This window comes from Tympanuchus pallidicinctus, unplaced genomic scaffold (assembly GCF_026119805.1).
Source record: "Tympanuchus pallidicinctus isolate F22 unplaced genomic scaffold, pur_lepc_1.0 scaffold16, whole genome shotgun sequence".
NCBI lineage: Eukaryota > Metazoa > Chordata > Aves > Galliformes > Phasianidae > Tympanuchus > Tympanuchus pallidicinctus.
In genome coordinates, this window is record NW_026294679.1 from 10761008 (window position 1) to 10784610 (window position 23603).

The 23603-nt window shown below is 39.5% G+C and overlaps 1 protein-coding gene across 3 annotated transcripts in view; it reads right to left on the bottom strand.

Annotated features, from left to right (window-relative positions):
- SORCS3 (sortilin related VPS10 domain containing receptor 3) overlaps nucleotides 1-23603 on the bottom strand; it is a 267602-nt gene that overhangs the window by 14419 nt on the left and 229580 nt on the right. For all 3 annotated transcript variants that reach the window (XM_052677148.1, XM_052677149.1, XM_052677150.1), the window contains 6 exons: nucleotides 20879-20996; nucleotides 19196-19329; nucleotides 14914-15027; nucleotides 13281-13452; nucleotides 6589-6775; nucleotides 3565-3698 (listed from right to left, as the gene is read on the bottom strand). In XM_052677148.1, coding sequence (XP_052533108.1) covers nucleotides 3565-3698; nucleotides 6589-6775; nucleotides 13281-13452; nucleotides 14914-15027; nucleotides 19196-19329; nucleotides 20879-20996 — 859 coding nt within the window. The remainder of the gene's footprint in view (nucleotides 1-3564; nucleotides 3699-6588; nucleotides 6776-13280; nucleotides 13453-14913; nucleotides 15028-19195; nucleotides 19330-20878; nucleotides 20997-23603) is intronic.

Consider the following 23603-nt stretch of genomic DNA (forward strand, 5'->3'; position numbering starts at 1 on the left):
CAAATCAGCATTTGACTATAATCCAGAGACACAGTACTTCCTCAAACAACTTCTATTTGTCAGATTCCGTACCAGCCCCTCTCTTAAGAATCATAGAATCAGTATGGTTTGAAGAGACCTCTAAAATCATGTCCAACCATCAACCCATCACCACTATGACCACTCACAGAATCATAGTATTATTAAGATTGGAAAAAACCTTCAAAGATCATGAAGTCTTGCCATCAAATCATCACTACTTTGTCCACTAAACCATGTCCCTAAATGCCAACTCTCCACAGTTCCTAAACACCTCCAGGGATGGGGACTCCACCACTTCCCTGAGCTGCCTGTTCCAATGCCTTAACACTCTTTCTGAAAAGAGAATTTTCCTAATATTCAACCCTTGCTAGTCCCACTACACCTGCCTAGGACAATAACTGGACAGGGAGACCACGCCACCATAGTTTGGAGGCACCACCATGCTGTCACTTGGGTTAAGGATGTGGCCAGTAACCGTGTCCAAAGTCACCTTTGGGTGTATTAGGAGCTCCCCATAACGTCAAGGACTCAAGCAGCTTAGCAGGGTTTGCTCTCACTTACAAGTGCAAATCCACGATCTATCTCAGAGCAACTCTGCTCGGGACAGAGCAGTGGTAGCAAAGATTGTCTTGCCCACGTTTCAAGTCCGTGAGGCATAAGCCATCTTCAACTATTAAGCTAGCAAGTTATATTAAGAAGACTTAAAACATGGCATAACACCTATAGACACTATTATCTGAACATAGCTGGATGGCTTCCAGAATAAAGTTTAGCAGTATTTGGCCAGTTCCATACTGTGGCAGAGAAGGCTGACTTTATCTACATCTTCTCAAATACATCCTTGACAGCATTACAGCCATCCCCTTTGCACAGGAAATTCTTACAGATACACATCTAGAGGAGAAAAGCGCACCACAATTAGGGAAAGAGATTCACTTATTGAAAATCAAAGGTCTTGCCCTAATAGTGCCTTTGAGCTGACAGCTGGTCTATAGACAAGCCTCTTGTTTGGATTAAACCATTACAATAGAAACAGTGATAGAGTCTCCATTGCAAAAGCACTTAGAGGTCTAAGAGCACAGACAAAACAACTGTACCATTACAGCTGTCCCTTCTCCAAATTGATAGTTTGTCTCCAAAAAAAAATATCCTAAACATTCACTTTCCAGCTCTCACACTTAATCCCATCAAACTGATAATTTGCCTGCATTTCAAAACAGTGACCATTCATGTCATATTCATAGATAAATCAGTTTTCACTGTCATAAAACCAGGCTGGCAAAGAGATTTTTCCCCTGAAGAAAGCCACCGTCTTTAGACCTCTCATCCATTACCTGAAAAAGCAATAAAAGAAAAGCCTGTCTGATCACTGGGATGGCAGCTTGGGGTAGCTCTGGAGTTGCAGCTAACATATACTAAGATACACATCCTGGATGAGCAGAACAGACCTACATTAAAATTCAGTGATATTAGCAATATACTTGGAGGTTACAGGTTGTGATTATGTGCAAAGGCAGAAAAGAGGAACCAATCTGGTCTTTAAAATTACTAATTCCCTTTTGTGTGTGTATGCATGCTGGACATTCCATTATCATGGCTGATTTCACCTCCATCATGGAGTTTTAACATTCAGCCAACTCCTTAATTTTAATTCAGGCACCAAGACCTGGAAATCAAATCTAAATTAAATCAAGTAGTTTAAGGTTCATTTGCTCAACCTATTAGACAGCTGGACACATTTATTAAACTGGACCTGTGTTAATCCAAGCAAATTGGCCTTTGGGTATACTGCAAAAATTAGTACAGTAGAAATTCAGTACAACGACTCCAGCAAGATGTTGAGGGCAACAGAAGGATCTCAGCCAAGTTATTGGAGTGTAAGACAACATTTTCCTGTGCAATAGCACAGAATACCACTGTGAGAATGCGCAGTGACACGAGACACATGGTTTTGCTTGGGATGTCTATGGGCTGATCAGACATAGAAGCTGCTATTCTTCAGCACTGGAATCAGAGTGTAACAATGCCAGACAATTACTGTGCACAATATTACACACCACATCCCACAGTTCACAAACAAATCAGTGTGCTCAGATTTGACCAGTACTGAATGCCACAGTTTGTCCATGAGACACATATCAAATGTCCCAGAAGGAGTTTTGATGTAATTCAGACCACTGTTTCGGGAAGAAAAAAAACAAACAAAACAAAAAACAATAAAGCATCTACTGCTGTATCTGCATGTATTGCCATACACTGAGAGCGGCTAAGCAGCACAACTGAAATACATGAGGTAGCTGGAGAGAACACAAAGAATGAATACTGCTCTGGATCTTTAATTGTCTGTAGATAAGAGGAGCCGTCTCCTCTGATCTGTATCTCAATGTAATTCAATAACACATAAAACCACTCAAAGGAATTAAAATTTTAGCTACTCCACATACAGCTATGTCCAAATATCTACACATCTACACCTGCCTATACTCCGCTGAAATTTGAACTAGATGATAGCTTAAGTAACAGATCCTATTTATGAGAGAGATCCAAACACCATGACAGATGGATGAAAATCCTTAGCAAACAAAATTGGTTTTCTCCACCTTCTCTATACTAATTTCTATTTCAAAAATTCTTCTACATTAAGGACAAAAGTCGTGGCAGAATAACTATGACACCTAGATTGCCTTCAATATAATAGAAAATGACATGACTTAATTTGCTATTTATAAATAAAAGCAGATTCTAAATTGAAAAATAGTGGCAGTACAATTCAGTGCTGCCACTATTTTTTATGGAGTATAGTGCCTGTGTCAGCTGTCTCACACCTGAAGCCTGCATCAAAAGCTGTCACTAACAAGCAGTTCCACTCTCTCCACTAGAAAACACAATCACAACTTGTAGATTCATTTACTTTAATTATTGATAGAAAAAGTTTTTCATGTTAACTTTTTGCCAGCATCTTCAACATCCCCTGTAAAGAATTCTCATTTCTGTTTATCTATCTATCTATATATCCAGCATATGAACAATAGTCACAAACAGAGCTTCTCAAGCTTGTAACTTGAAATTCTGGATACAACTGGTTATTTGTGTGATTCTGTTTGAACACCAACAGCTTTAAAGTATTGTGTTGGAATGTAGTGTTATATACAGCACACTGGTACATAATGGAAACACCCATGGTTATTTGAACACTGGCAGTTTTTAAAAAGTGTTGAAAGTCAGTATTATCCCATACATAGAGATATATAATTCAGTTACATTGCAAGTGAACTCTGGTAATAACAGTGGTCTTCAGAGCTCAGTAGGGCAGATAACAACCAGATGTAAAAAAAAGTAACTAATTCTAAGAATAAAGTGAGAGAGGAGGAAAAAGATACACGGAGCTGAAGTGTAAAGTAATAGCAACCTTTTTTTAGAAAGTAAAAAGAAGAAAATAACATAAAATATGCAATGATATGACGTTTTCATTGGGGTTAAGGGAATTCCCTGCCCTGGTACAACAAGCTTAGCAAATAAATGCAAATCAAAGGGCAACCGTACCTTGGTGCTGTTACCAAACCACCAGAAGTAGGTAAGTGTGCCTGCTTGACTGGGCCAAACTACTGCAGTAATGTTGATATCTTTATTCCTGATAGCAACAAAAGGAACACTCAGATGGACGTGTTCCACTGGACCTGTGGGAAGAGACAGTTGATTATTAGAGATTCTGAGTTAAATCTTCCCAACTTAGTTGTAAACAGCAAGGATTCTTCCCTTAAATGAATCAAAACATTGTCAGCAGTGAAACACTATTATAGACATACAAAAGAATTTCTGAAGCCAATAAGCAAAAGATACTAAATTAATAAACAAAATCACCCTTTTTTTCCCCACTCAATTCTTGATGAGCCAAAAATGTGCACTTCTGACAGTGCTAAGTTCAGACAGGATCAGGACTGAGTTTAGAAGACATTTTTTTAAATGCAGCCTGAGGGAGAACAATAAACTTGTTTTGCGCAGGATAGGGCAAGTCTTGATGAAGTCTTGATGGAGTTGTAGATGCTCATGTTCACTGCAGGGGAGTTGGACCAGATGAACTTTAAAGATCCCATCCAACTCAAAAGATTCTATGATCCTATGACAGGACACAAGAGACAAAGAAAGTGTTTTGTTTAAAATCTATCCAGTAAGCTAAGATTAGTGGGCAAACCACATTAACTAAGTTGGCTTAAACCTGATTATGTAAGAGGTATTTATATATGACTTGATTAAATATGCCTTCACAGTTCCTCTTTAGAAGGTATTTTAATACCTTTACTTTACCATTTACTTTCTTTCTTGAACAGTTAGTTAAGGTTCACTCCTAGGAACAACATTTTCCTTCAGATGCTGTGAAGCATTGGCTTTCTCTAACTCTGTTATCTTTTGGGTTCAATGTAAACTACATCTATTAAGACCAAATGTCCAGAATAAGTCCCGTGCAAGAAGTCCAGAATTAAGAAGAAAATTCCTCTTGCCAACCCCAACAAAAAAGAGTAAAAAATATTCAGGTTTTTGGTTTGTTTTTTTCAAAGCTTTTCCTTCTATCTCAATTTCTTCCTCCTTATCAAATATGCCAGTTTTGCTTATACTGAATTCCAGCTGGTAACTGGTGTGTTACTCAGCCCTTCTTGAATGGTACCTTTTAATATACAGCAAACTGATAGACTATCACTATGGAAAGGAAAGAATGAGTAAGAAAGGAGTTTTCTTTTCTAATATAAAATATTAAGTCGAGGAAGCACAAAATTGCTGATTTTAACTGAGATTATCTAGTTATGTTACCTCTCAGCTTTTCAAATATGAAATGGGGATATTAATTACTTCACCTACTGGAATTACAAGAATACTGCAAAGCAAGAGCTGTTCTTTTACCAACAGAATGTAGAGCTTGAAGGACAGAAACATATTCTAGGTTTTGGCTCTCAGTTTAATTCCCCTTTTCCTAAGGGCTCTATCAGCAAGATTTCTGAAATTTGCCCATAGGAAGTACATAGGATTCCCATGAAGAGCAGGTTCCCCCAAATATTTTCTGACAGTGCAGTAAGAAGAAAAATGCTAAAATCTTGACTTCCTTTAAAAGAGGGGATGAACAGTTTGAAAGTAGATTACAAAAACTTGAAAAGATGACTGCTCTCCATTAAGGCTAAAGGAGAGAAAACTACTGTTGCTTGAAGCCCAGGAGCTCCTTTCTCTCTCTCTTTTTTTTTTTTCAAGCACAAAGTTCCAGCACCAGACAGACATTACACCAAAGGTGATTTATATAGCTGCCATTCTGCCTGTACAGTTGAGCTTCAAGGGCAAATCTCCCTACTGACTAGTACATTAAAATATATTAAAAGTCTAGTACTATTTTTTTTTTAATTTAATTCTCACAGTTAGTGTGAATGTAAATGTCTGGAAAATACTTCCCTAGAGATAATGATAATAAGCTGGCCATCTTAGAAGGCTACAGAAGTCAAAGAAGAGAGATCTGAGAAGCTGAGGGACAAGAGGACACAAATAAGCCTAACAATTGCCCCTCTTCTGCATTCTGTTCTAAAATCCTCAGCATGGAACAGCAGTTCCTGGGAGAAAAATCAGATAATCTTTACAAAGTTCGTGTTATTACCAGGTAACCATCACTTTTGTCAGCTAATGGTCCAAGGTGAAGGAAAAAACAGTTAATGCTCTAATAACAGGTTGTAAAATGCAGCCATGATTGACTTTGAGGGAATTATGAGCATAATAAAAGCTTTAAGGAACATTTATTCTTTCAAGCAGGGAGCCTGAGATTTAAAAGAAGAAAATAGTTCTCACATTTTGGAATTGTCGGACTTGTTTCCAGTGGGAAAGCTCAAGCACAAGACAAGCAGAATAGAATACTTTCTGACTGGCTCTGGGAAAAGATGGACATGTCTGGAAGCACCATTAAGACCACAACCAAAGAGATACATCTGAACACAGATTCAGTTGCCTATCCAAGAGAAACAGTAGTCTTATAGCAGGACAAAGAACCGAGACCTTGCTGGTCTCATCCTGGGTTCCTTCCTCCCTTCTGAGGCTTTGATAAGGTCGGTCAAGGGCTCTACAATTCTGCTCGTGTGTCAGGTGGAGAGAAATTAGACTCATCTATGTAACAGCAATGGAAAGTCAGAAGCACACATCAAATGCATGAAGCACAAGTATCACAGAAGTTTTCAGTACATCCATATCCTAGGAAATACACTCATCACAATGATTTTTGTCTTATTTAATATGTGCTGAAAACATATAAATACTGAGTAAAAATGCTGCAGATTAATCTAAATCTCTTGGTATCAGAAGCACACTAAAATCACATATCTGGATTTTGTTTCATATGCTGTTTTACCTCTGACCTTTTCAAAATCCTTCTCAAGCTTTTCTCTGCACATGCAGACTGTAAATACACTTTTATACATGCTACTTACAAAGTAGCATGTATATAAATGAGGTTGCATGCACTCCTAGGCCCCACTGAAGCTGCAGGGATTTTCAATGAGGTTAGGATTTTGCCCAAGGAATCTAGCAGGAGGAAGTACTTACAGACCACATGCAAAAAGAGGACAGCAGTGTCAGAGCCCAAACTGTTTTCTGCATATGCTGTCACCTGGAAGATTCCAGCACTCTTATATACATGCCGGATGCCATCCTCAACAGGGCTGAAATTTGCATAGGATACCGCGATGCCATCCCCAAAATCAAGTTGAATATTTGTCCTCTGGAGATCACCCTGCAACAAAGAAGGTTGGATTAGGGAACTGGGCTCATAAGAGTGATTAATATTACATTCTATCCCACTGCTCAGCTCCATTTCATCAGTGTGGACACAAACTCATGACTTTACTAAAAAAGTCAAGCTTCATTCTGCCAGATCCAAAAGGGGCCAGATTCAAATCAGTGCCAGCTAACTACTTATTATTAATGCTAAGAGTAGCTGAACATTTGCAGCTGTTACTCTGTCATCTTGGATTTAGAGATTTTGAGAAAGTAGAATGTCAAAGATGTATATATCAACGGGATCATATTTGATTCTTCTGGTACAATGCATGGTTGGGGATTATGTGTCACTGCAAAGGGCAGGACTTTGCACAGCCCTTTGCTGAATGGGTGACATCCAGCAAGCACTTTCATCAGAAGCAGCAAGACTGGAGGCACTACAATGATGGGAGGCTAGATGCTAATTGCTAGATGCAATTTCCAGGCATAAACAGAAGCCTTGGGAACATTCTGGAGACAGGTTAATAACTGATGATACTGACATACTTGGATCTCTGTACCCCTATGATAAAAAGTCTAGATAACTAATTTCAGCTAGACATGTAACTTCTGGACAGCAGAATTTATAAAAGTTGAGTCCCACAGAGATGACTGACAGCTTTTGTCTAATGCCAGTCAACACAGAGATTGGGCCCGGTAATACGCAGAAAAATGCAAGAGAAGATGAGAAAATCCCTACTAAGATTACTGTCAATGATAGTTATTAAATGAAGGAGAGAACAGCAGACAAGAGATTCCAGCATTGCAGGTATTGTCTAAAAGCATCAGCTGCACTGCTTTAGTTTAAATTACGTTTTAAACCACCGCAGTTGAACTATAGAAGTTTCTGTTATTTCAGCTTCTTGGATTCCTACTACGTATTTGTTCTCAGCTGACTAAAAGTAACACAAAACAAGTCTCATTTAAACAGATCTAAAGCCCAGCACAGCAATTTCACTAAAGTGAAATAAAATTACACCCTGATAATACCTGTGCAGCTTTCTGTACATATATAAGCTGTATTAGATCAAATAATTTATCAGGAAAAGGGCTCCACTGTATTTACCCTGGGTGAAAAAGATACCACTACCTCTTAAAGATGATCCCAGCTGTACTGATGATTTCTCACTCATCAGTTCCAGAGTAACAAAAAACAACAAATTAAAAATCTCTGCTTCTAAATTTATGTGAGGCTTTTTTTTGCTATTTTTACTGTTGGTTTTAAAGGAAATGTGGCAGTATTTCATAGCAATCTCATAAGTCCCATTTGCTGTAAGCATACAGGGTTAACATCAAAGCTAATGTCAGTTCCAGTCCATACTGATCTAAACAGGGGAAGTAACCACATAATTCACAGCCAGTTCAGATGTACTTCCAAGCCCTTCCCAGGCAGGTCAGACCTTACACAGTCCTCCATTTGCTGGAAAAGTCAGAATTCACAAAAGTCTCTGGGCCAGTTGTTGCGCAAAAGAAAGCACAGCTTCATAGAATCACAGAATGGTTGGGTTGGAAAGGACCCCAAGGATCATCAAGTTCTAACTCTCCTGTCACACACAAGGCCACCAACCTTCCAAATCTGGGCCACGAAGATGATCAGGGGACTGGAGCACCTCCCTTATGAAGACAGGCTGAAGGAGCTGGGCTTGTTCAGCCTGGAGAAAAGAAGGCTGCGGGGTGACCTCATTGCAGCATTTCAGTACCTAAAAGGAGCCTACAGAGGGGAGAGGAATCAACTCTTTGAAAGGGTTGATAACTGCAGGACAAGGGGAAATAGTTTTAAGTTGAGGGAGGGAAGATTTAGGTTGGATGTCAGGGGGAAATTCTTTACAGAGTGAGTGGTGAGGTACTGGAACAGGCTGCCCAGAGAGTTTGTGGATGCCCCGTCCCAGGAGGTGTTCAAAGCCGGATTGGATGGGGCCCTGGGCAGCCTGGTCTAGTATTAAATGGGGAGGTTGGTGGCCCTGCATGTTGCAGGCAGGTTGGAGATTCATTGATGCTTGAGGTCCCTTCCAACCCTGGTCATTCTGTGATTCTGTGATCTGGTACTAGACCAGGCTGCCCAGGGCCCCATCCAACCTGGGCTTGAATGCTTCCAGGGATGGAGCATCCACAGCCTCTCTGGGCAGCCTGTTTCAGCACCTTACCATACTCCAAGTAAAGAACTTCCCTCTGACACCCAACCTAAACCTTCCCTCCTTAAGCTTAAAACCATTCCCCTTTGTCCTATCACTATCTTCGTGAGTAGGCTTCCTACAAAAAATGTACAGACTAGATGAAGTGAAGACATTGACAGGAGAGTTTTAGATCTGACAGCACCAGATTTCTACTAAGCAGTACTTTTCAGGCTTACCTGGGTGTAGAAGAACACACAGTTTTCAGCCTGGATTCTGACCGAGAATCCCTCTGCCATTAATGATTTTTTCTATACAAATAATAATGTCAGCCCTGACAGAAGCAGGATGTAGTGTTTTGCTACTGATTCCAGTTTCAAAAGTACACGTGATCTTATCCTCTGGATGGAAACACTGGCAGCACAGACTATAGACCAGACTACATTGCATTAGGTCTTTGAGACCAGAGCATGCCCCACAAATTTTGTCTTGTCTGCATTAACAAATCAGGGTGGAGAAATGGTATTTTAAATAGGATGATTTTGCCTTGAGAGTACATCTGGAGTCTTCAAGCATATACCCATAAAGTATAGCTTATTATGTGGGTTTTGAAATATGGGCATTTGATTACAGGTGCTAGATATCTCTTCTTTCTTGCACCTCCACTCCCATTTCATACAGGCCAGGGGAATATTGCTATTGACTTTATTAGGAACCATATATTTTCAACTCTTTCCTATTAGGACATTAAAATTATAGTGGAAAACAAAAAGAAAAAACAGAAATAGAGTAGAAATAACAGCAAAACCTATATCTATAATACTGAGTAGCCAATAACATTGTTTCAGTAGAGAGGTTTCTTTTTAAGTCATTCAACAGAAATCTCTAACAGGGACAAAATTACTCACTTGGGATACGCAGTTATTTGATAGAAAGGCTCACACAGCTTGTTAAGCCCTTCAAAACTACTTCTCGAGGGAATGTACTAAGACCACAAGCTCATCTCATATGAAAGACACTGAACAGAAGATAAAAATCAGATCTGGGCTGGATTCATCACTGGTGACCTCGGGCTGTCACTCCTGTACCTATCAGGAGCTCTCCTCTTTTGCCATGCAATTCTATTTTCTCCTTGCTTCTCCAATTTGATTCTATTTGAAAAGAGAAGGTTTGAAGCAGAGAAAGAGGAAGTGACTTCTTGTGGCTAAGTACCACCTAATTATGAGAGTTTGGTCTTCAATGAAAAGCCAGCCCATCACACAAATTTTTTCTTTCTCTTTTCCATACCTCTGTATCCATAACAAAAGAAGTGTTAGCCCACATACAATGTCAGACATTCTGGAATGAATAAATTTAAATTAAAATAGAAGCTGTTGGAGACATTTCAAATGGATAAAATTAATTGCTTTCTATGTATAATCAAGAAGCACTTTTATTGCTTTAAGCCCCATAAGCTACCAAAAGCTCTGAGCTAAGGGCTGTCACAAAGGCTGGAGCTCTGTATGCAGGCATCAGTGGGCATGCAAATGGTAGTAGAACAGGCAGAGAAGAGTATTGCCACATAATGGCCTTCCAAAGTCATCACCCCAACATGACCCTGGAAAAGTTTTCTTATCTATATACATAAATAATATATTTTGGTCATGAAACCTCAAATAACCCACATAAAGGCAAAGATCGGGGAAGAGCAGGCAGAGTACTGAGATCAGAAACAAAGCAAAGCAGACACAGAAGAGGCTTGGAAGGAAATTTTTCTTCCCATTGCATTCAGAAGCACACAATCTTGTTTCTGCTGAATCTAAAGTTGTTCCTCTAATGAAGCTCTCAAACTGTGTAAAAACATGGCACATCTGCGGCTACCTCTTTCTATAAACGTGGTTCAGTAATCTACTAATAGATGTTCAGAGCTCTAATACTTGCTCAGACTTGTACTTTGAATAGTCACTGCTTGCCTTCTCAGCTCACTTGCATTTACAAACCTGTTATCAAGCTTTGCCATCACCTTGTAATTACTGAAAGAGGGAAGCTGTGTGATGGCGTAAACAGAAGACAGTGGAACCAAACACTTCACTATCTGGAGCTGCCACCTAAACAATTACTTAAGCCTGAGGGGCAGGCTTTCAGAGAGGAGCTGAGGATATACAGGAAAGATCAAGTTAAAAAAAAGAAATTCACAGACCTGGTCAAGAATACAAGTCCTTTAACAGCATACTGGCAGTCTTAACTCTTTGTGCTCAAACTCAAACAAAAAGCAGAAAAGGCTCTTATTTCCTCATGTTTCCCCGCATATATATGCAGAGCCCTCACAGCACAGCCCCATACCTCTAAAAACAAAGCAAGATCATCTGTCAGTGCATTTCTCTGTCATTGCCACACACATATCCTGAATTACCACTGTGAACTAAGACTGAATGTGCAAATCCCGAGAAATACTGTTTTCCAGTAACTACAATAAAACATTATTTTATCATTGGACAACATCAAAGTCAGTCACATGCCAGTACACTGTGGGTGTATGTCTTTCTAGGAGGCAGAAAAGAACTGATGGATAAACACAAAGTTGCTGGTCAGGATTAGTCTGGAGGAGTAGCAGGGCTGAACAGAGGTCACAGAGAAAGATTCAGTTGCAACAAAACCCCCAGCAGACTGTGCAGAGAAAGTGAAGTGAGGAACGAATTAATCTCTACAACAGTAAGGGAGGCAATAATAAAGATTTCTCCAAAAATGATTTCTTTCAATTGTTGAGGAATATTTTGATGACAACTCATTTGTTTTGCTGACTTTTCTTTCAGTCTCAGGTTCATACTGAAAGACAGAAATACTTTTCCCCAAAATCTCAGGCTGTTTTATACTTTCCCCTTTTAAAATGACCTTTTATTTTAAGTAATAAACTCAACATACAGCTCTCTGTGGAGTAAGCTGTTCACCCACAAAAACGTGTTCTTGCAAATACCCTTTACTTAGGACAAGAATTGTTCCAATGAAATGTTTTTCAACAAAGGACAGAGTCAACACACTCACATATTTATTCAGCAGCCTCTCTGTTCTCTGAAGCTTGTAAAGGCTCCACTTTTCAGCTACTTTGACTGCTGCCTTATTCCCCATCTGTTTATCATTCTTTGTACACAGCAGTTCCGCTTGATTTCCTTAATAAATTACTACTAGATTCCTAATTTTTAGATTATGTCTGTTCTTTTCTGAACTCCCACTCACTAGTGTCTATACAAATCGCCTTACCATGTCAAGTCTGCAGAGTATAAAGGAATCAGCCATGTAGTCAAGAAATCCCTTTGTATAAAACCAGAGCTAGCATGAATCTCTGAGGAAGTATGTAAAGAAGTCCTGTCAGATTAGTGTGGTTCCAATGAAACACCTACTTACTGGATAAGTCTTTAAATTAGTAGAAGTGTATTGTTTAAAAAATAATAAGAAATCACACGAAAAAATACTTCTCCATGTCCAGACTTAGAGTACCTTATATTCTTGAAGGTCTATGTGGCCAATGTAGTCTACTCTCCTCCCTGCACAGAAGTACAGTAACAATAAACAGAGCAGTCACATAAGCCCCTAAATATCAAATCACAAACCAGAAAAGGCAAAAATATTTTGAGAAAAACAGTCCAAAGGCATACAAAATGCCCTAGCTATCTAACTGTCCACCGGGCCACAAGACTACAGTGGCAAAGGTTGCAATGTATGTGTTCACCAAGCAAAGGGATATCTGATTGAAACCACGGGAAATACCTCAATGTTTTGACGCTTCAATCACCAGCATGGCACTGTATGTTTGTGCTACTGTCAGCTAAAGGAGGAATCCTATCAGATTAAAAATAAAACAAATACACATTGGGGAACTTGGAGGTGGATTGAGGAGGCTCCATTTCTATTGCAAAGCAACAATGTTTAAACATCCCTCGCTGCTTTCCATGATCCTGAACACTTCCCAGCATTCTTAACCTTTCCTAACAATGCTTCACCTAAGATGGAACTAAAGGTTAGCAACCCAGAAACTGGGAAATGGTAAGCATAAAGACTCTATCTCTGACTCAACAACTCCCAAAACTGCAGCTCACTGGAAGCAGCAAGAAGCTACTGGGAAAATAAGATTTTCACCGTATCACCAGATCTGTCATTCTTCAACAGCGTCCTTCACTGGTAGGCAAGATAACCAGGCAAATACACATATGAATTGACACAATATTATTTGCATCTGTGGTTCACGTATAACGCTCTCATAAATTCCCTCAGGTCTCAGTAACATTCAGAATTCTGTAACCTTGCCTTTTCCTCTTAGCTGTCTGACAGATGAAGGAAAAAGAGTATCAGTCCTGCCATGCTGTGAATGACTTGCTGAGTTTGGAAACACACCTCTTCCATAAGGATGATGAAGGTGGCATTGTGCCCCTGCTCGGTGACCAACTTTCCATCGCTGGTGACGATGTGCAGTCCTCGAGGTGCTTTTCCAGGGCACTTCTCCATCTTGGCCTTATACTTCTCCCGCAAGCCATCTGTGCAGTTGTTGGACACAATCCTTCGGTATCTGGGGAGCAGAAATGAAAGGAAATTGGGCCAGGCAATGGCCCAAGGTGGAAAGGTTTCTTTTTTGTTATTTGCCCGTAATAATGTATGCATTTCCTCAAAGGCTAACTGCCTGTATGACTCCCTAACTGAAAGGAAGAATCACAAATCTAACACCTTATTAAGCCAGAGAAAACAAAACAAATCACAATCCAGCCTTCTCCAGAGATTCTCAGCAGCACCACAGAGAACAGATACTTATTATAGAGGTCAATTACTCTGTGTTTTTAAAAGACTGAGAATTTCCCCAATTTGCTATGCCCACAGGATTGCACCCTGCATCCCAGCTTTTTATTACATTGTGTCTGCCTCCATTCTGCTAGTAAGAACTTGGAAGGATCTGATAATGGCTTTGTCCAGTTCAATTTTAAAATTATTCATGGAAAAGGTTTTTCTCTTGAATCTGCTTGGAAGATATTAGCAAATTTACAAGAAGTTTGACTATTCCCAGTGCTGTTGACAGAGATTAACCCTTTCTGGTAATTTCATACTAAAAGATAGGGTTGGCTAAGAAGGTCCAGATTCCAGCAATTTTCTTCTTGTCTTCTGTCCAGAAGGCCACAAGCAATCACACTGGCCAGAGCTTTCATTACATCCCATATTTATAGCAACCTTTGAGATGAAAAGGGATAAGGGGAATGTTGTTTCTGAAGCAAAATTACTCCAGACTCACAGCAGCCACATTTTCTTCAGCCACTCCCAAATATCAACCTTAAATCACTCTGTCCATAATAGACAGGCATGCAGAACCCATGATTTAGAAGCAGTCCTGTAAACTCTTTAGGGCCTGTAGTGCCTGAGGAGGAACATCACAGTTTTGCATCAAGTGCAACAACATTTAGATTATCACCCACACAACAGAATAACATTTGCAAATGATACTACCATAATAGACCAACATTTGCTGTATGTTCTGGGTATAACCAAGAGAACCTAGCACATGTGTTTTGTCTGAAATTTCACTGCACTGTGTATACAACGTGAAAATAGCAGGGGGAAAAAAAAAATCACAAGGTGAAAACTGTTCATTTTACCCTTACCAAAAGCTATAATAAATAAGAGCTTTAAAAAAAGAAAGAGGTTTAATGAAATATAGGGCGAAATACCATGAACCTGCTCTTTTAAATGTTCAACTTTCTCTCAGATGCACCTTCTGGATTTGTGTTTTAATTTTGAAGCAGAGGAGCTTCAATTCTAGGCTCCAGAGATTACATATCACTTGATAGCAATACAATATCTACATGTCACTTATTTTAATGTGCTTCTCCCTGTCTCTGAAGAATGAGGCAATGTTCCATACAGATGCAGCTGCAAACATTACCACACGAGTAAGATTGGACAACAGCCAAGCAAGATGTGGAGGAAAAGGTCAGACCAGGTTCTCTTGTCTACCAAAACCATAGAGCTGTCAATGTTCACTTACCCAGTGCTGTTCAGATAGCTTTGACCAATGCTGCAGTCCTTGGATAGGGAGGATGGACTGAACCAGAAGGCTGGGATACACTGGTTGTTGTTGTGCCTCTCATAGCCGTAGTCACTATGGAGACAATAAGTCATGAGTGTATTTCTGTTCCTATTCACTGGATTTAGCTCACCTTTAAGCAGTGCTTCTGCAATCCAGTGTGTGTGTTGGCAACTCTGGATGACACAGCATTGCGGATTAGGATCATTCCGAGACAAAGCGCCTGATTAGTTTGTGAAACCTGACAACACCAGAACTACCAACATTGCAGAACACCAGTGAATTTCTGTTTCTGTTGGCATCAAAACAAGGACAAGGATTCAGAAGAAAAATGATATTGTTAATTTTTCTCCCATTAATTAATAATCAATCATATTTGTTGGGTTCTTTTGGTGCACATGCTATTTACAGTCTTTGCTTTTAGAATAATTCAGACTAACTCTGCAATGATGATACTTCTTCACAAGGAAGCGCTTTGGAATATGAAACAGTAGGAACACTTCTTGAACAACTAGCTTAGGTATGTCTATAAACATGTATGTTAATGGCTCTTTGACCAAGCTAAGGCTGGCCTATTAAAAAAATAGCTTATGTTTTTCCGACTCTAAACTTAAACAGCACAGACAATACAATATCGAAGGATTAAACAGTATTGTTTTAAGTGAGGAAGTAATCCAGAGTACTGATGCTTCTTTAGATCACCGAAAAGTAGAACTACCGTAATTGCATTTAAGACTATTTTTACAGCTTCCTTTGCATGCCAATACAACGATGAAGCAATGGGATTAATCCAAAGCTTTCCACAAGCTTTAATAGGCTCTCAATTGAGTTTGTATGCATATCCTTTATTGGCAGGCCGGATTCAAGGGGTAAATAAAAATGGAATTTAGATTTTTGCCTAAAGCAGGTTAACAAATGCCAACAAATTAAACCTATGTGGAAACACAGGCACTGCAGAAGTCACTGCCTTGAAAACACTCTAAGCACTTTAGGACACTCTTGGCTTTATCCTTTCCCCTGTTCAGGGCCTGAATTGCCAGCAGAATGTCTCCAGGAGGAGCTTTGGCGAGACAAAATTGTGTTATGTCTCCAGTGACCCCAGATGCTACTTTCTTTTTTGGAGGGCAAAAATTCTGCAAGCTACTTTAAAAGGTTCAGAGATTCCCTAATGCTCTTTCCCTCAACATTCAATTTAATCATTCTCAGTGGGTCCGACCTGCGCAGTCAAAAATGCCTGGCAGTGACTTGGTAATTAAAAATATTCAGGAGGAGCTGTACTTTGCCCCAAAGAAGAAAAGAACTGCATAAATATTTAATAAAATTAAAGACAACATTGTGGTATGCCCTTAAGGTTCTGCGCTTGTTCATTAACTTCTGGTAAATGTATATTAAAACCTTGTGTGCTGCCCACCTTCCTTCTCATGAGCCCCAGGGTTTGCATAAGTTAAAGAAATAATCAAGTCCAGCTGCTGTGCTGTCGTTTTCAGGAAAGCTATCTTGACATAGTAAATAAAGAAGCAGGAGGAGAGAAAGGAAAGATCAGTAAGCATTTTAATAACACTTCTGAGTTCATTCTGCCATTCTCTGTCAAAAATGGCAAAGCTTTTATTTTTAAAAATGACGGTGAGGGTTGGAAGAAATCACCCTTGACCTTGACTTGTGAGTATTTGTTGAATTGTGACCCTGGATTACAGTTTTATGCCCCTGAAATTCAGATTAGCCTCATATCTAACAGCAGGAAACTGATATCACTGCTAGATGAGGCAGACAGGGGCAAAGGCTCTATGACCAAATGAGAAGGAGAACAGTTGTCACAGCTTGTGCTATAGGGCTCCTACAGACATTTGTTCCTTCCGCACAGCTCTCGAAGACAGGCGTGATCAAACCTCGTAGCATGGGATGCTCTGTAAATAGAACAAGCCTCCAAAATTACTTACTGGAGAAGACTGGAGTCAGTCTTTTAGGACCTGCTGGTGACTGTACTCACACAACACAGGCTGTCAGCCCCTCTCCTTTCTCTGGCTCTCCACGGGATGTACTCAGTTCACAAGTAAGAGACCAGTTGGTGTTTCCAAGAACAATTGATGATTGCAAACCCAGTCAGACAGGCTTAGTAGATATCTTCCTTTTCAAAAGCACCAAATGAAAGAGTAGGAGCAGTGCCTCCAACTGTAGATATGTACAGTGGAGGCATATCTCTATCAGATCCCCCGTATAGAGCCTTCTTCTAGTCAGCAAAGAGGAGAGGTGCTCCTCAGTACCTGCCATTCTCATGTGAACATCCAAAAGGCTGATGAATCATATCCTAGAATAATGTGTATCTTGTCACTAAAAGACTACCTCATCCTTTAGAAGTCAACAGTCAGAGAAGATGAGTATATGCCTCTCCTCTTCGAAAATCATCTTTAAGAAAAATTGAGCTTAACACCCCATTAACAACACTGCTAGCACTTTTAGTTTGGTTTTTTTTTTTTTTTTTTTTATTACAATTGCCCATATCTTCTTCCAATCAGCCCTTAAGAACTAGCATCAAATCCTACCCTTAATGTGAAGCTAGTCCTTCTGATTCTCCATTAGCAAAGGAGACAAATATACAATTACAGATGTTAGTTGGCAGTGCAGAGTCTGAAACAAAAAGCAGCTTGCTGTCCTCTAACTGCATCTCTTATACAGGACTGGCAAGGTTAGTAGCAATATTCTCTCATGTTAGTGGGAAAATTAAGCAAAAATGATACTAAACGCGTGCAAGGAGCAATTAAACGAAAAGGTGCGTTCTGATGCAAACACTTTTTGAGGCAGAACAGCATTTAAGGCCAATTTAGTTTTCCACTTCAGCTTAGAAAATATAAGCTTCACTGTGAAATTATAAAGCTGGTGAGGCACAAAGCAAAGAGCAAACTCATAAGCCTCTCCAGAGATTAGTGCTTGGTGCGGCTCAGAGGCATATGCCAATGCCAAGGGCAGATACTGCAGGGCAAGATACTTTGTTCATCCTGTAAGTTCTCAGGATGAGAACAAAGGGAAAGATCTCCTGAGTCAAGCTAAGGAGTCTCAGACGTAATTTTGGCATCAGGAACAAATTAAGCATCCATCCAGATAAGATGAAAATCTCTGCTCTATTTCCCTGAACACCTTACAGAGACAAACTACTCCAATATTCAATAAATCACTCTAGTCCATATTTTTATTCATTTTTTCTGTATTTCAGTGTGTTCACAATCTAAAAAGAAAGAAGTCTCAGCTAGCCTAGGTCCAAATAAGTGTGCAGACCTTGTGCCTCACATTTCCTCAGGCTGAATTCAAAGATAAGTGAAGTTTTCATGAATCACACTGATACTAAATCAGACACTGATCCCGATAAACAGCTATAAAAATGAAAATCAGTTTTCTCAGGGTTATTTTCAACCTCATTTAAATGATGTTCTGATCATGTAGGCTCAGACATCACAGCTACTGACAGTCTTAAATCCTTCAAGTATTGCCTATCATGGGTTCCCCATAGGATATCCTTGTACAGAAATCCTGGACTGTTACATATTTCTCTAACTCCTATCCCTGAGCACATAAGCATATAAGCAGTATCAAAGAGCAGTTCATTGTTTCTCTGTTTATATTTTTAAGCTGCTTTCAAAATGACCTTACAGCAGTTCAGAAATAAAAGCCCCATTAAATTAGAAATACTAGCACTTACGCAAAACAAGAGGCTACATCTGATAAGGTTGGGCTGTACAACCACATCACTGAGGCATTTTCCTAGATTTATCAACAAAACACTGCTAAAAAAGCACAAAAATGGTTCCCCAGAATTCAAAGGAATAATAATCTAAAATGTGTATGTTTTGCTAGCTTGCTCCCAAGATATTCAATGACCTTTGAAGTGAGTATAGAGAAAATTCTCTTTTCCTACTATAAAGGACATGCTTTGGACCAAAGAGAATAGTCCTGGCTGTCACTCTTTAAAAAACGATGGATGTAGGAATGTCAATCAGTACTCGCATTTTTCTACTTTTGAATTCCAGGCTTGGATTTCTCACAGAGATTAACAAAAAACCCCTGCAAACAATAGGGATGCATCTCTCACATGGTGGATATAAGAATCACATATATGCTACATGGTGCAGTCAAACTCACAAAGCTGCATGAGACCCCGTTTCCCCTCAGGTTCTTTGTCCAGGTGGTAGTTCAAACACTGCCAATGCTACAAGAAGAAGTTCTGCAAAATTTACCCAAATTACACACTCACCATTCAAAGTCCCCTTGACCACAGATACAGGGTTCAGACACCACAGTTTGGGAATAGTCTCGACCCAGGGAACACTGAGATCCAGGCTTGCGTTTTTTATAGATCTTCCTCTCTCCCATGACACAAGGTTCCCCCTTTGGCAAGGACAAGGAGGAGAAAGAAAAACAGAGAGTTGTAGTAGCACCTGGGCCCTAAACCATGCATTTTAACAAGGAAACAAAAGACAACAAAAGCATGCATTTACCACAGGGAGAGTTGAGAGATTAAGAGTCTAGCTGCCTTTCATTACTCTTGACTCTGAAAACTCAAAAAGCACCTTGGGAGTACCCACAAGCACTGTGTTCAGCACTTGAGTCGGGATGCTAGCCAAACTGCACCCATAATATGCCTGAGTATGCAAGCCATCACCTGGTTCATGTGGTATTTCAGAAGGCACCCACTACAGCTTTTAGTCCTATGAATTATCCTGAGAAGAAATGGGAATGAACCCCTAGGTTTCTTTTACATGTCAGATAACACTGATAATAGGAAGAACTGCTCGAGTCTGAAACCCAAAATCAAGTTGTCAGTCTCAGGAGTCCTGGCTCCCCTTTTCTTTCTCTGGTAGACCTGGCTTCACTACAGGCTTCAAGTAATTTTGATGGCATGTTACATTTGGTTTTGTGCACACAAAGTTTTTCAAGAGCATTACTGTATATACCTTATCTAAAAGAAATGTTTGACATTTTGGCACGTTGTTACAAGCAGAATTTTCTCTGAGGCAGAAATAATTTATCTACATAAAAGTAAGTTTAAAAAGACAGCATCTAATTGCAATATTTCTTTCTAATAATAGCGATTCCCAAGATGGCTGCCTGGCCACACACGTCCTTTCTTTTCTTTCATTTAAATTTCTTTCATGTATTCTCTTCTATAACTTTAGTCATCTGATACATCTTTGCCTTATTCATGTTCATTTCTAATTCATGGGTTTCATACAGGAAAATCACAGTGCCAATAGTTCTGGCTCCACTTTAGTTCCCCTGCAGGGAGTGGGACATCATACTGGTGGCCCATAACCCATAATGAATCTTCAGAGGGTATTGAGCTCCTTCTAGCTCCTTCAGCTCTAGCGGCTTCAGGATCCAAGTATATCCAGTATGAAAATAAGACAGAATGTATGAAAAGAAAAGTAGGCATCTTTGAATAAAATAATTTGGTTTTCTCTAGTGGCTTTTATTCAAGGACTCCCCAGAGTTTTACAGACACCTGCAGGATCTGAAAGATGAATAAATGTTTTTATTTTCATGTTTGAGTAAGGAAAATAGAGGCAAAGTGAAAGAAAATTATTTTTCTGAGTCAATGATAAAGCTACAAAGAGTTCAATGTCTTCTACGTTTCAATCACAAGGTGAGGTTTTACATTGCCACGAACACCAAGGGCAGAAAGATCCACCTGGTAAAATGGAATATTTTAATACAAGGAAAAGTTAACAACCTCCCAAACTTGCCTGGAGAAGTCTGACCCCATGTTTATTTATGTGTATATTTCAGGGGAAATAAAGCATCAACAGGTTAGAATTGTGACTTGATGTACGTAAAAAAAATGCTCTGCTGAAAAGAATGTATATATTCCTAAATGGAAACACAGGGTATCAGAAAAGGACACCCCCCCCCTCATCTCCTCCCTATAAAGTCAGATTACCTGATTGTGCAAATGCCAGGTTTGGTAATCATCTTTGTTACACTTCCGGCTGAAGATAGGCTTGTAATCCACCTTGACCAGCTGCCATTCAGAACGGAGACTGAAGTGCCCAAAAATTCTACGAGAAAGGGGCAAAAAAAAAGAACCAGAATCAGGCAGGGATATTCTTCCACTAAGCCCAACAAGCTCTGAGTCTAATGCAAAAATCTAGGTACTGCTCAGAATAGTAAAGAGCCACACTAGAAAGTTACACATCTAAAAAAAGGGAGGGAGCTACTCTGATGAATATATCTATTTTGTCTGCCTCAAAATCAATCCTTTTCTTCATGTAATCAGTCTCTTCACTGCTCAGCTGCCTGGTTGCATAAACTTACTACTTCAGATTTTTGTAAAAAATACACCTGATATAACATTTGGGACATGGACTATAGGCAAGAAACCTGTAAAGATGACAGCCTCCCTTCTAACTTGTAAAAGCTATGCTTTTTTTAAAAAGCACTCCTACAGCTAGTAGGGTGGGATTATAAAGTGTCACCACTGTAAGGTTATCATCTGAGCTTCTTCTTAATTGTTTTGAGTAGGTCATGCATCATCAGCAGTCACTGATCACAGTCAACAGTTCAACAAAGTAAGTAATAAATTGATTTTCAGGATGAAAAATAACATCTTCCCCACACAACTCCAGGAGACCTCAAGACTCATGCTGAGTAAAGCTGTTGGAGCTGAAGTCAGCGCTCAGAAACAAAGGGGAAAGGATTCCCTTTAATTTGTAACCAAAACACAGACCAGTTACAAATAGAATCTTGAAAGTGATCATATAAAATTAATTAGCACCGGAGCCCAAGCTTGGACCTTGCTTGCATGTTGGCAGTAGAGACAGTTATCAAACACATCCCTCTAAATCCCTTCCCACCTAAACAATCCTTCGTCATCTGCACGGGAAACTATATCTAGTATCTTAAGTTCCTAGAAAAGAAGGACCAAAGCAATGACGAGCACTGGTGGAACACATCACTAAACAACATCATCCCAAAGACTAAGGGAATTTTCCTATTCGCTTGGTCAGCCATGGTTTTCTCAATAAGAAGCAATTTTTCAAGCCACTGCAGCTGGATTTACAGAGAAGTGTCTAATAGGAGGAGATCAGGGCAGGAATACAGGTGACCAGACTTTAAAAGTCATAATATAACAGTACACATATTCATTAGCTGGGGGAGCACATTAAAAAAAGAACAAAAAAAAAAAACATAATTATGTTGATATGTCATTAGAACAAAATGTCTTGGTCATGTTCAATGAATACATAAAAGAACCTAAAAACTCACTGTCATTACTTATCCAAAATATGAGTTCTGGATTAAAAGACTCTGTGTATATTGAAACTGAAACTTTTCTGACAGTCATTCAGCAATGGCATTATATCACTCTTGCAGCAAAATTCAGAAGGCAGAGAAAAAGCATTTTTTTCATTACACATATTCCTATATGTTATTTCTTTTATCTTCCACTAATCTACGTTTTCAACCAAGCCACTTACAAGAATTAAAGTTTTTATTATTTTAATTATTCCAGACTAGAAAAGAAAGATTGAGAGATACAGGCGATTTACAAAATTCCCTATGAAAGTGAAGCAAAAGAGAAAATTTGTCTTGAGTTTTCAGATCCGCAATCCAGATCCTGCTGTGACCCCTCTGTTACTCCAGTTTCCCAGAATTTTCACTGTAATCACTTTGTGTTGCTGGCTTTGCTCTCACCTCACTACCCAGACAACTAACTTCAGGCCAGATCATGACTTTGTCTTGTCACTGGTAAAATCCCACCAGCTCTTGTGCCACAATTGCTTTCACTCCATGCACTTACAGGGTGCTCATCTGGTCATGGTATTACTGCACAGCTGGGCAGCTCTCCCATGAATCTGGTTTGATGCATGACTGAAATGGCATTCCTGCAAAGCAGAAACTCAGCAAACTCAAATCTTTTAGCCCAGCAGATTCATATCAGTTAAGGATTTGACCTATGTGTGTGTAACACAGAAGACAGAGCAAGGGGAAGGGAGAACATACAAACACTTGCCTGAACCCAAAAGATAACAGGGTTAGAGAAAGCCAATGCTTCACAGCATCTGAAGGAAAATGTTGTTCTTAGGAGTGAACCTTAACTAACTGTTCAAGAAAGAAAGTAAAATGCTTCTTTGTGCTACAAAAATCAAGCGACTAGAATCACCAGAACCCTTGCTTTTTAAATCTGTTAGAGCAAGCTAAAAACCCTCTGTCACTGAAATTCCTGCATGATAACAATAATTAATGAAAAAAAAACAAGGATTCCTAAGTGGAAGGCTATATATTAGCATTCCAAAAGCGCAGAGCATTAGCTACTCTTTAATTAAATGATTTCAAAGAAGATCTTTGTATATAATTGCTATAATTTAGATGGAAACAATACTACTCTAAATGTAATTAGAGGAGTGTGAACAGAGAGGGATGTTTTTCTCTGTGTTGCAGAGATGGTTATGGGTCACTTGATTCCTGAAGTGGCAACTTTTTCTCTCCTGCTAATAAAAAGCTTCTTAAGCCTGATCCATCTCCATCTCTGCAATGCAGCCTTTAGAGTGAAGAACTGCACATATGCAGAGCACCTAGCAAGCAGCTGCACTGTGTAAACACAGCTCACTGGTCAAACAACCCAGATGCCTACGGTACTTTTCAGTTGGGGAGGTGAGCCAATG